General features: G+C 45.3%; 1 protein-coding gene across 1 annotated transcript in view; it reads left to right on the top strand.

The window, feature by feature from the left end:
- CLIC6 (CLIC family member 6) overlaps window positions 1–7,410 on the top strand; it is a 52,649-nt gene extending 45,239 nt beyond the window's left edge. Inside the window, exons 4-7 of the mRNA XM_007446492.1 lie at window positions 383–508; window positions 1,100–1,206; window positions 1,767–1,948; window positions 7,249–7,410. Coding sequence (XP_007446554.1) covers window positions 383–508; window positions 1,100–1,206; window positions 1,767–1,948; window positions 7,249–7,410 — 577 coding nt within the window. The remainder of the gene's footprint in view (window positions 1–382; window positions 509–1,099; window positions 1,207–1,766; window positions 1,949–7,248) is intronic.
- The last annotated feature ends 4,982 nt before the right edge of the window (window positions 7,411–12,392 follow it).

The raw sequence follows: 12,392 nt of genomic DNA, 5'->3' as shown, positions 1-12,392 counted from the left end.
TGCCCCGGTCTGGGAAGATCCCACATGCCGCGGAGCGGCTGGGCCCGTGAGCCATGGCCGCTGAGCCTGTGCGTCCGGAGCCTGTGCTCCGCAACGGGAGAGGCCACAACAGTGAGAAGCCCACGTACCGCAAAACAAACAAACCAAAAGAAACAGCCTGTCCGATCACCACTCCTGGCTGATAACACTGGGGAGAGTTAACGTTTCACCTCCGTCTCCAGATAAAGGGCCACACTTTCCTCACCAGTAGGACAGTTTGTAAACCCACGATCGCCTTTGAAATTCTCAAGGGTGGTTTCTCTTAAACTGGGGAGGACACAGTTCAGCCTTGGAAATGATCCAAACAGTGGCGCTACCAACGCTGCCCTTCCCTCCCACCCAGGAAACCCGCGGACCTGCAGAACCTGGCTCCTGGCACCAACCCGCCTTTCATGACTTTTGATGGTGAGGTCAAGACGGACGTGAATAAGATCGAGGAGTTCCTAGAGGAGAAGTTAGCCCCCCCAAGGTGGGCCTCATCAAAACCCGTGTTCACGACTCGCTTGTCACTTCTCCCCATTCTGTGTGTTGTTTTTCTCTGGCCATGGTACCTATTTCCCGAGTTGTACCTGTGATGTGCCACAGAAAACACAGCAAGATTAGAAACGCTGAGCTTAGGTGGCTTGGCTTTCTTTGCTCTGCACCTGCAGTTTGGCAATTAGGGGTTGACGGCAGGAAGTGGGGCGGAAGTAGGCCGATGTCACGTGGGTGGGCCGTTTCTGCTGGAAGGTAGGGAGCAGGTGTTATTATGCAGCATCACAGCGGGCTGGACCTGGAAGGGAACCTTCTAGTCCATTACCTCTATTTCAGGAGGGAGGGAACTAGACCAGTAAGGCCAGGTGGGGCCCTGCATCCCAGGATGAGAACAGTCTGTCCAGTGCTTTTCCCCTGGATGGTGTTGCTCTCAACTTTGAAGATGGAAAGATTAGGCAAACATTCAAGGGGCAGTTTTCATGTTTATATCCACTCAGAGAAAGTCACTTCCTCCCCCTGCCTCACATCGTATTCTCCTAACTCAAACGTGGCTGATCTGTGATACTCTCATTTTGAATTTTTCAAGGTACCCTAAGCTGGGGACCCAACACGCTGAATCTAACTCTGCTGGAAATGATGTGTTTGCCAAGTTCTCAGCCTTTATTAAAAACACCAAGAAGGATGCAAACGAGAGTGAGTCCCTCCCATCTTCCTGTTTTCTGCTTTCTACTTGGACCTCCGCTCCGCCTCTGGTGTGGCTTCTTATAAGACCTTGGGAATTCTGATTCGTTTCACAGTGGGGAGGGACCTGTACATAGAAATGAGGAAAAAGTACCTCTGACATTGACACGTGGGTTTCAAGAGATTGAGTGCTTCGTCTAGAGGTGGGGAGCCCAGAAAACCACATTTTTAGGGGAAAGTAATCACCTCCAGGGATTCCTTGCCGCACCATGGGACTCAGTATGAATGAAGCTTCCACTGCTGCTTACTTCATTATGTGATTTCCATAAAGATTTTTGAATAAATGAATGAGTTCTAGGAGTAGCAGTGTTGTGTAGATGGCAGAATTACTTTCCAGGGAGAAGTGAGTCCTTTATTCAGATCTTGTAAATCCACCTCTCTCTTTCCCAAGTCTCCAATGCTCACTGGCCCTGTCTCGGGAAGGAAGGGACAAACTCCGTCTTCGGTATCTAGAGAGAGGCGACCCTAACTCCCATGGCTCACATTAGTCATTTTTTGCCCTCCTGTTCTAGTTTACGAAAGGAACCTCTTAAAGGCCCTGAAGAAGCTGGATAATTATCTAAATAGTCCTCTGCCTGATGAAATAGATGCCTACAGCACCAAGGAAGTTACTGTTTCCGGAAGGAAGTTCCTGGATGGGGATGAACTCACACTAGCCGACTGTAACCTCTTACCCAAGCTCCACATTATTAAGGTTTGTCCTTCCTCTTACCTCAGGTGCTGAATACATGAATGGGGCTTTGTTTCATTTTGTTTTCACTTGTGTTTTCGCCAGACATCAAAACAATCTAAAATGCGGACTCCTGAATTTAAAAATCTAGCTTGTTTCTGTTTGAGGCCGGCAAGCCTCAAGTTTCAGATCTGTGGATGACATTCTCAGGTGGTCCTCAGACGTTCTCAAGAAGCATCTGAGAACGTGGCTCCCATCCTTCCATCCTCACTGCTTCTCTTTTCGAGTCTCACCCCCAGAGTCTAAAGAAAAGCTACGTGAAAGCAACTTGAGGGAATACATTGATTATACCTGGTGTTTCATGCTCCAGGCTTGGAGATGGTGTGTGGAATCTGCTAGTATTAAAATGTGAACTTGGGGAATTCCCTGGCTGTCCAGTGGTTAGGACTTGGTGCCCTCACTGTGGTGGCGCAGGTTCAGTCCCTGGTTGGGGAACTAAGATCCTGCGAGCTGAGTGGCCAAAACAAAACAAACAAATAAACAAACAAACACAACAAAACAAAAAACCCTGAGCCAACCTGGGGAAAAAAAAGTGAATTCAGTCAATTGTTGGTGATGGGCAGGGTAAGCCTAGCCCTGTCTAGGGACAAGAGGGAGGTGGTTCCTATCACCGACCCCCTACAGCTGGGGAGCAGCTGACAACTCCTTGGCTGGACCTCTGCCAGGTTTGGCATCCTGTCTTCCCAGGTGGTTGATTTGGACTTGTGACAAGTCCACACTTGGACTCCTTAGTTATGGCTGCTCTCAGCAGTGCCCCAGCCTGTCTATCACTTACAGGTGTCAGCTGTTATTATCATTATCACTGTTGCTATGTCCTTGGTCCTCAGTAGCCTCAGATGCCTCAGGAAGAAACTCGACCCCTGTTCTGGGGCATCTTTATTATTCAAATCCTACCAGCTCCAGAGCTAGATCCTTGGTATAAGGATAGGGGAGATGGGAGAGAAGACACAGAGAAATACAAGCCAAGGACCCTGTGTTCTAATAACACATTTAATTAGCACTTAGAAATTTACAAATTAGATTCACACAGTCTGTGGCCTTGATGTCCTGGGGGCTACTAGCCACCCCTGGTTACTGCAAGTCGTTCCCTTGCCTTTCTCTTCCTTCCCTACTCCATCCCAGTCCTTGCCACATTTTTCTTCTTTCTTCTGCCTTCCTTGTTGTGCTCAGAGGGTACCAATGTGGAATTCCAGCCTTGAAGACACCTTCGATCCTGTAAGTGAATATTCGTTTCCCTAGCTGTGCCAGTCCTCTGACACTTAAAATTAGCGAAAGCATCTCAACCCCTCAAACCTGCTACATTGGGGATATTCTAAATTGGACATTTGGGAGCCATTTTCCAACAAGTTATTTATGTAGTTGTGTTTGGTTTAGTCCCTTTACTGAATGTGTTCTAATCATTGCTATGACCAGTGCGGCATGACAGAAGCACATGGAGGTTAGGGAAGGCAAGAGAAATACACACACACACACACACACACACGCACGCACCAATTGCCACTTATTTAGCCCCTATAAAAATAGATAGTTTAAAATGTCAGTAGAGGGGGTAAACTTCAGAGTAAAATAAAGCAGTCCATGGCTCCAATATAAGACCTAACCGCAAAATCTTCAAAGCCAGTTAGCACTCAAAATACCAAGCAGCTTAGTAATCTTCCAGGACGGAGCATTTCTGAAAGGAAATGAGAATCAGTGTAAAGGAATGTATGGTAAAAAGGTGAGAGAATAGAGGAATTTATCATTTATTCCCTTCCTGAAACCAAAGCATTATCTCCACCTTTTATAAAACTAGACTTAGAAACTTTAGCCAGTGTGAGGGGTCACAGAGCCTAGGCGTGCTTCTCTAGATCTTCAGCAAGGTTCAGATGTCTCTAAAAGTAAGTATTACAGCCCTGGAATGCCCAACCCAGACTTCTTTGTTTGAGGACAGGGCACGGAGTGGGCCACGAGAGAGGCAGGACCACCCCTACAGAGCTGAGATCTCTGTGGAGGCAGAGTTGAAGGTGGAACTGTTCAGAGGCGCCATCTGTGTGTTCACCACCGTCCTCCACTGCAAAGGTACAGGGAGGGGAGGTGAAGGGGAGGAGAGAGGGCAAGTGGCATATTCTGCTTTGTGACTGCTGAGCGGAGGAAAGAAACGAGCTCTGACCGAGTCAAAGGAGAGACTGTAAATCATCTGAGCTCCACTTTTAGCCATGGTGACCGCTTCCGAATCTGTGAGCCTCAGAGTGGAGGATGCACTAACCTTGACTTTGACCCTGACTCTAGCCCTAACCCTAATGTGTCCCTGGGACAGAGTATAGAGCAGCGTTCGATCAGCGGGTGTTTGGGGGTAAAATCCATATTGGTCTACCTGCTGCCCTGCCTCACTCCCTTTGCCCACCACACTGTTTTTCAACAAGTGGTAGGTCCAATAGATCCGCCCATTAAAAGATGGTTAATAACCAGAAAGAATCCAAGTGGGATTTCTATGTGGACAGAGACGATGCAAAAGGAGGGGGGAAAGGTTAAAGAAAGAACAAAAGAGGCAAAGGCAGATGAGAAACACGTACCGGATAAAGATTGCTCCAGTAAACCAAAGAATTTTTCAGACAGACACTTCTCTGTGACCTCAAAAAAGTGAAGGAGAGCCTTTGGTGAAAACGCTCAAAGACAAGTCACAAGATACCAAAAAATATAACGTCACAAGGAAGATGAGAATTAAGCTGGTAGAACTAAAAAACACCCTTAAAGAAAATAATTTCAGAAACAAAAGTGATGTTAGGAGTAGCAAGAAGTGGGAAAAGACATTGCAGAAATTCATCAGACATCGGAGGATGGGCCTGAGAAGATTATCCCAAATCAGATGGAGAAGCAGCAGGAGGTAAAGGGTAATTAGCGAGACCCCATAATCAGAAAAAAGAGAACAGGAAAGAAAAAAGAGAGGAAAAAGAAGGCTCAAAGGTAAATTATTTTGAACTACGGGGTGACCTGAACCTTTAGTTTAACATGTCATGATTAGAAAAATATTGCCCAGAACAATCAACACACTATCACATATTTGGCAAATTACTGAACTTTGAGGATAAAACAGAACCCTTTGGGTGTCTAGATGATGATGATGATGATGATGATGCTAATGGTGATAATAACAGTAATAAAAGATAAAGCCACCTACACAAGGAGGGAATTCAGACTAGCCTCATATGTCTCTAGGACCACATTAAAACCCAGGAAACAGTGGTTTAATAGTTAAAGGATTAAAAGAAAAGATGTGTGATATAAGAACTTTATATCCTTGTAAATTGTTGTTTTTACCTAGACTTCTGGTCTCAATGAAATAAGCACTCCTGAGCCATTTTTAAAAATAAAATTGCTATATGATGAAATAATAAAAAAATGATAATAAAATAAGAATCCAGGAACAGAGAAGGTGTGTGGTATAGAAGGACTGATGATAAACATAGAGCCTATTTAAGTCTAAAACCAGAACTAAGCCTAAACAGCAGTGGGAATTATAGCTACTGGAAAGAAACAGAATATAGTAAACTTGGATGTTTTACACCATTGGAAAGAGGATAAGGGAGCAGAAAAGAAAAGAAGTGTAGGTATACTAATTTCCTCATTTGTCATTATCAGAAGTAAGTAGAGATCATCTAAAGTTGATAAATCAAGAAATAAAGAATTCTTATTATTTAAAGTTACATAAGAAACCACTGGAAGAGTTAAAACAGACCATAAACCTTCTAAACCACCAGAAAGGGAAACACATACACACACATGAACGCAAAAATATTCACAGAAAGTTGGAAAACAAAGTATTACATTCATAAGATACAATACAAATATAAGCTTATGTCTATGAAAGGCATATAGATAACAAACTTACTCAGAAATGCTAAAATAAAAAGAGGGGCAAAGCTAAGCCAGGCAAATGCAAACAAAAGGAAAGCAGAATTCTTGACATCAACGTCAGTAAGTTTGAATTCAAGCAAAAGATGTAAATTTAGGAGGCTCTCTGAAAGTTCTGTGGTCTTGTTTTACTGCATCAATAGCTCCTGACCTCCGAAATCTGAGAAATAAGTTCCGAAGATCTTCTCATTGGTGATACATTCCATGCTCACGCCATCCAAACGTCCCAGGAGCCAATACAATGGAAAGGAACAAAGCAGAACGGGCCGTTGTAACCCTGGCTCCTTGTTATGGGATGAATCATGTCCCCCCAAATTTATATGTTCAAGTCCTAACTCCCAGTACCTAAGAACGTGACCTTATTTGGAAATAGGGTCTTTGCAGATGTTATTAGTTAGGGTGAGTAGGATGGGCCCCCTAACCCAACATGACTGGTGTCCTTATAAAAGGGAATTTGGACACAGACACACCAGCACAGGGAAAACGCCATGTGAAGATTGGAGCTGTGCTCCCACAAGCCAGAAGCTGGGGGAGGGACCTGGAACAGGTCCTTCCCCAGAGCCTTCAGAGGGAGCCCGGCTCTCCTGACACCTTGATCTTGGACTTCTGGCCTCCAGAACTGTGGGAGAATAAATTTCTGTTGTTCCAAGCCACCCAAGCTTGTAGTGCTTTGTTAAGGCAACTCCAGGAAACTCATACTATCTCCAACAGTATACACCCTCTTTTGTGATGAATTCCCCAATGGTACCCTTCCAGCCAGAGGAAACATCTCACATCATTGTGTTTTCATGATGTTCATCCTCAGCTACCCTGTCCGCACATCGACTGTTTCCACGAGAATAAGAATAAGGATTTTTTGCACACGGTAGACCCACAGTGAAATGATCCTGCCGGGGCAGAATGATAGAAATCCACAGGAGTAACATACACAGGTATTTGGGATTTCAGGAGGTGAGGCTCAGCAAATAGGAAAAAGAAAGGGCACTTCACAGTGATCCTGTCACAATCTAAACTGAAGATACAACATGAACCTCAGGCACCAAATAACACAGCAGCAGAACACAGGGAGAGACAACTGCCAGAAACACAAAGAGAAATCCACTGGAGTACGGAGCAAATTCATGCCAGTGCATCACAAGGATTGTCTGTGATAAATTGGTGGGCACGGTTGTGTAGAGCCTCTGTTTTGAGTCCCACGCTCAGTATGCCCAGTGCAAACTCAAAATGCAGCTCAGAGCAGCCCGAACAGCTATAGGACGACATGGCAACTTGAGAAAGAGAATATATTACATGCCTCAAGAGAATGGATTGTCTGATCTAACTGCCTGTGTTAGTGGGTTGTCCCTTTCTGACTATTTCCTCTTCATTTTCAGATCGTGGCCAAGAGATACAGAGATTTTGAATTTCCTTCTGAAATGACTGGCATCTGGAGATACTTGAACAATGCGTATGCTAGGGATGAGTTCACAAACACGTGTCCAGCCAACCAGGAGATAGAACACGCATATTCGGATGTTGCAAAAAGAATGAAGTGAAGTCGGGGTGTTTTCTGTCTCATCTCAGTCGTATGAGCTAGACTATGAAAAGAGTGTGTCCTTTGTGTTTCCCTCCCAATAACCATCCTTTGCAAAATAATGCCCATATTTTAACAGTGCACAGGCCATAGCGTGACCCACTCAACACCAAAGGATACATAGCCTTGTAAATTGTCACCTTGTGTATCTGAATAATACCAGTATCTGTTGTTATACACACCAATTATCCAGTTTATATTCATTTATGTCTTTAACATTCTGGGAGCTGCAACACATGCCCTAAATATCTGTAATCCACGACATTTAGGGCATGTGTCTTGCAGTTTAAGTTTCAAAGCAAATAAGGTTCGGTTCAATTCCGCCTTTATTTAAAAAATTGTATCTGTCTCTGATAGTTTTTAATCACGCATAGCCTATTTTTTTCTGCTCTAAAATAGTAGTTTAATTTTTTTCAGAATGAAAATTCTGTTTTTGTAATTACAAATTACACGCTTATTTTAATATTTTAAAACAATGTCAGAGGGTATAAAGAAGAAAGAAAAAGATCACCTAAACTTTCACTACACTTAGATAACTACTGATAACTTATTTATTGGTGAACATCTTCCAAATCCTCAGACTCTCTCTTTCTCACACACGCATTCACACCGCACATAATTTCATGCCTCCGTGGTATTGTGTTAGTTTATTTTCAAGGACCGGTGAGGGGACCCCTTGGTAATGCCTTTATGGTCAGCCATAGAGGACCTAAAACAACAGATTCAGCAATGCAGAGCTCAAGAGGGCGCTTGTGGCCAAGTTTCACAGGGATGGAGAACTGTAGGGTCACAGACCCACAGGGACTTGCAGGGACAAGCAGGGACCAGAAGCCATGGAGGGTCCCCACCTGCCTTGTTCCTGCCTCCGTGATGCCACTGCCCCTGGTTCCAGGGAGGGGATGGAGGAGGGTGCCTGTCTGTGTCCCTTTCCGGCTCCCTTTCGGGGGACTTCTCTTGCTTCCCCCGTCACAGAGACCATCCCTTCAGGAGGACTCTTGATATCAGCTGTGTGTTGCAGAATCTCCCTGCCATGTGTTGAAATGTGGACCAAGCACACCTTTATCCCTTCTGATGGCCACTCTCTCCAAGACATAACACTGCGGCTCTTCAGCCATGATGCCGTGTAGGGCTAGCCTGGATCTGGTTGCTTCTCTACTCTCTCTAGTGTCATTTCAAGGTCAAGCAAGGAAAATCCAGAGAGTTTAGATTCATGGGGACTCTTCTTGGGCAGTTCTGGCAAATGGTCATGCTGGGGAGGAAGTGGAAACAGCTGAGTCAAAAGAGTTTCTGGTTCATCTGTGACTTCCCCTGCCCCATCTGTGAGCCAGCCCCTCAGGCGCAGCTCCCTATGGGCTGGGGCCCGGCTCCTAATCAAGCCTTGGATGACAGAATGGGAGGCTGTTTCCATACTCATTCACTGGGTTTGAGTGTTATCTGCCAGGCTGTGTCCCTTTGACATTTGTACACACCTTCCAGAAGACCTGCTTGTCCAGTTGGTGACAGCATGTGGTTGATGTTAAATGCTCGTTAGAAAAAAAATACATACACCTGCTCACCGGGCGATTCATTTGGAAGAGAGGAAAATGCATTAACAGTAACCGTTCTGGGATTTAGTGAAAGATGTCTAGTGAGAGAAAAAAAATCCTTGAGATGGTGGCCACTTTCTCTCCCCTCTTGCTGGATGCTACGGTTTTACTGGGGGCGGCCTACCCCAGCCCTCCACTTGCTTTGTTAGCCATGTATTTTTGGAGGTTGTGTCTAGCATGTGCCGCCATGATTCCTGTTTCACATCTGTTTAGGAGTCAGATTTTTAAGGTGAGTTATACCGTGTTACATTTAAACTTAGTAAGTGAATTGACTACCCATTGTTACCAGTGCAAACTTTGTATTTTTAGAGGTTAAAGTAATCTACATGAACTCCGTGATGCCTTAAAAATTAAATGAATTATAAAAATGTTTACATGGAACCAATATCTTTGATTTTTCTTTTTTTACTTTGCATTCTCCACTGAGATGTGTGTGTGTGTGTGTGTGTGTGTGTGTGTGTGTGTGTGTGTGTCGTCTGTGTGTGTGTGTATCGTTTCACCTGATCCCCTGCCTGATGGGAAAAGGTGTGGGGTAAGTCCCAGGATATGATTTGCCCCAGGACACACATCACTAAAATGACCCTGATCCACACCAACCTAGGGATAGTCCTGTACTATAATTCTCTTTCAAAAAGGTAGGATGGGATAGGAGTTAATACTTACAGGAACTTTAGAAGGGGGACCCCACTGAGATTTAAAGAAGTAAAATGAATGGGAATGAGCTTCCTTTAAAATGGCAAGAGCGACTTTGAACCAGAGATAATCAGTAGTTGAATTCGAGATTATCTGTATTTGAATTGTGACCCACAAAGACATTCTAATGGAGCCTTAAAGAGGTCTGAAAAAACACGTGTGACCTGTCCTTGTCCAGGTGGCTGAAATAGAGGCCCTGCGGACTGATCCATTTTTAAGTGTATTTGTAGGAAATCGGCTGGTTCCTGGCAGCCTTCCCCTCCCGGGGGCCCTGCCCCGCACACCCCCTTCAGAGGCCCCTACAAAGCTATTCATATGTGGGAAGGTGGGAAATATTCCAGGGCTGTTCAGCTGGCTTAAAGTCTTTATTAGGTGTGGGTTTTTTCCAAACGACATGCATTTGTTCTTCCAAACATACCATGCAGAATGCAAATACAAGTTGTGAGTGCAGCACTCCTTTGAGGCTGATCGTGGGAAGGTTCTCAGGCTGAGGGGATTCCGTTCTTGCTTTTAGTTGCCCAAGAGGCTGGACAATTCAGAAAAAATTTGCTTTACTTCTGAACATAGAATCTCCAAATGTAGGCTGAGAAAGAATATGTGTCACAAAGTTGTACTTTCTGGACACGGTCCAGCAAGTAGGGATGGAACGATAGAATTTAGCTCAGGAAAGAACTTTCAGAGACCAGAGTTCTCAGTAGGTCTCCTGTGATCAACGGGACCATCCCCAGGAATTCAATGTATGCCCAAGCCCTCCTGTCCAGACGGACAGACAGACACATGTGCACACACTACATACGTGCACACTCACATACATACACACAGACATAATCTCATGCACTCACAGTCACAGAGACACACATTCACATATACACACAGTGACCACACGGTCACAGCACTTTCACACATGTCCAAACGTGTAGATATACATTCACACACATATACACAAATGCATCCACATTCACACACACAAACATACACATTCATGCAGTATACTCACACACTCACACATTGGCATACACTCATGTACCTACATATGTACACACACACACGCACATACACACAGCCTTTAAGGCGAGGTCTGGGCTCCCTTCCACTCCTCCTTCAATCACTGACCAGAAACACACTCTTAGCAATATTCCGCCCACGCCTCCACCCCAACTTCCAGTGGTTCATAGTTAGGCTTTGGGAAAAAAATTAAAGAATAGCTTTTTTTTAAATAAGAAAAACCCAACCTTTCTTTTACAGTTTAGTGAACCAAGATGTGTATCATTCTAAGAACATATGATTCACAAAACCCTGGATACATAAAATGGATCAATTAAGGGATGTTTGTTTATGTTACAATTCTGAATTTTCCCATATGACCAGTTTCCCTTCACATGTCTGATTTGAGCTTTAACATGTGAGGGCATTTTGGGGGTGCCAGAAGACCAGATGCATGTAGGGTCTCCCCGTGATTCGCCGGGGCCTCTGCAGGTGGTGGGCCTTCCGGGGGTCCCTGCCCCCTGCCCGTGGGCTCAGGGACCCAGAGGGGCGGCTGCTGGCCATACGGCCTGTGCTTGGGCAAGGTCACCCTCCCACTGCAGAGGGTTCCAGCCATGTCTCCCTTGCCTTGAACAGGCCACTTAGTCAGGGAGAAGGCATGAGCTGCCATTTTTGTGTCAGGCCACAGTCCAGGGGAAACTGTGCTCAGAAGCAGGGAGTTACAGATTTGGGGATGGAAACATCTATTTAGGGAGTAAGGCCTGGTACTGGGTCGCCAGTGGACCTTAGAGCATCTGCTGTTCATCTCTGCCCTGTCAGGGACCCATGTTGCCCTGCCTCTCTCCCGCGGCCCCTGGACCTGGCAGCCATCCCAACAACCCTCTTGAAGCAAGGCCAGTTTTCTTGATGACACACCCACTTCCATCTTTTCCTCACTTCCCTTCGGTAAGGGGCTCCCTGACGTACCCCTGGGTGAGTGGACCAAGACAGTGGCCATTCGTGACTGGCCAGGGGATCACCCACGGCTCAGCTGACCTGCCGAGCTCTGTCCCCTGCAAAGCCATCTCTCCAGGTGGCTGCTGTCAATCTGAGTCAGGCCCCTTCCTGAAAGCCAGACCTTCTACTACTGCTACACACTTAACTAACACCTACTAGAACCCGGGGAAGCCGGTCAATCTTTCAGATCCCCTTAGGCTCCAGGAGAATCACTCCAGAAGGAGGGGAACCATCCTTGCTCTGGTGAAAGGGGGTGTTGAAATAGCATGAAGCGTTTTTGCTTGCTTGCTTTTCTCTGATATTAAGTGCTAACAAGTTAGACATGTTTCTAGCCTCATCCCCATAAGGCACTTTGAAGCAGTGGTGATGTTAAAAAAGAAAAAAGAAAAAACAAACAAGAGGACACATAGGGTCCTAAACTGGCCCTCAGTACCTCTGACACATCTGAATCATCATGGAATCTCTCTGAGCCTCGCTCTTCTCGACTGTAAAATGGGAACAATATCTCACAGTCACGTAGAAATTGTTGTGTTTAGTTCTCTGTGAAAACTGCCAGGCAGCTGGCTGCATACAAGTGGTATTTGCTCTTATGCAGGTTGTGTCAAAAGGGACAGAGCACGAGATGACAAGTTTACAGGACCTTGAACCTTTCTTACAGAGGAGGAAAACAGTTACACCCTGACTT

Source organism: Lipotes vexillifer, unplaced genomic scaffold (genome assembly GCF_000442215.2).
Source record: "Lipotes vexillifer unplaced genomic scaffold, Lipotes_vexillifer_v1.1 scaffold1549, whole genome shotgun sequence".
NCBI lineage: Eukaryota > Metazoa > Chordata > Mammalia > Artiodactyla > Lipotidae > Lipotes > Lipotes vexillifer.
This window is presented reverse-complemented; position numbering and strand designations above follow the sequence as displayed.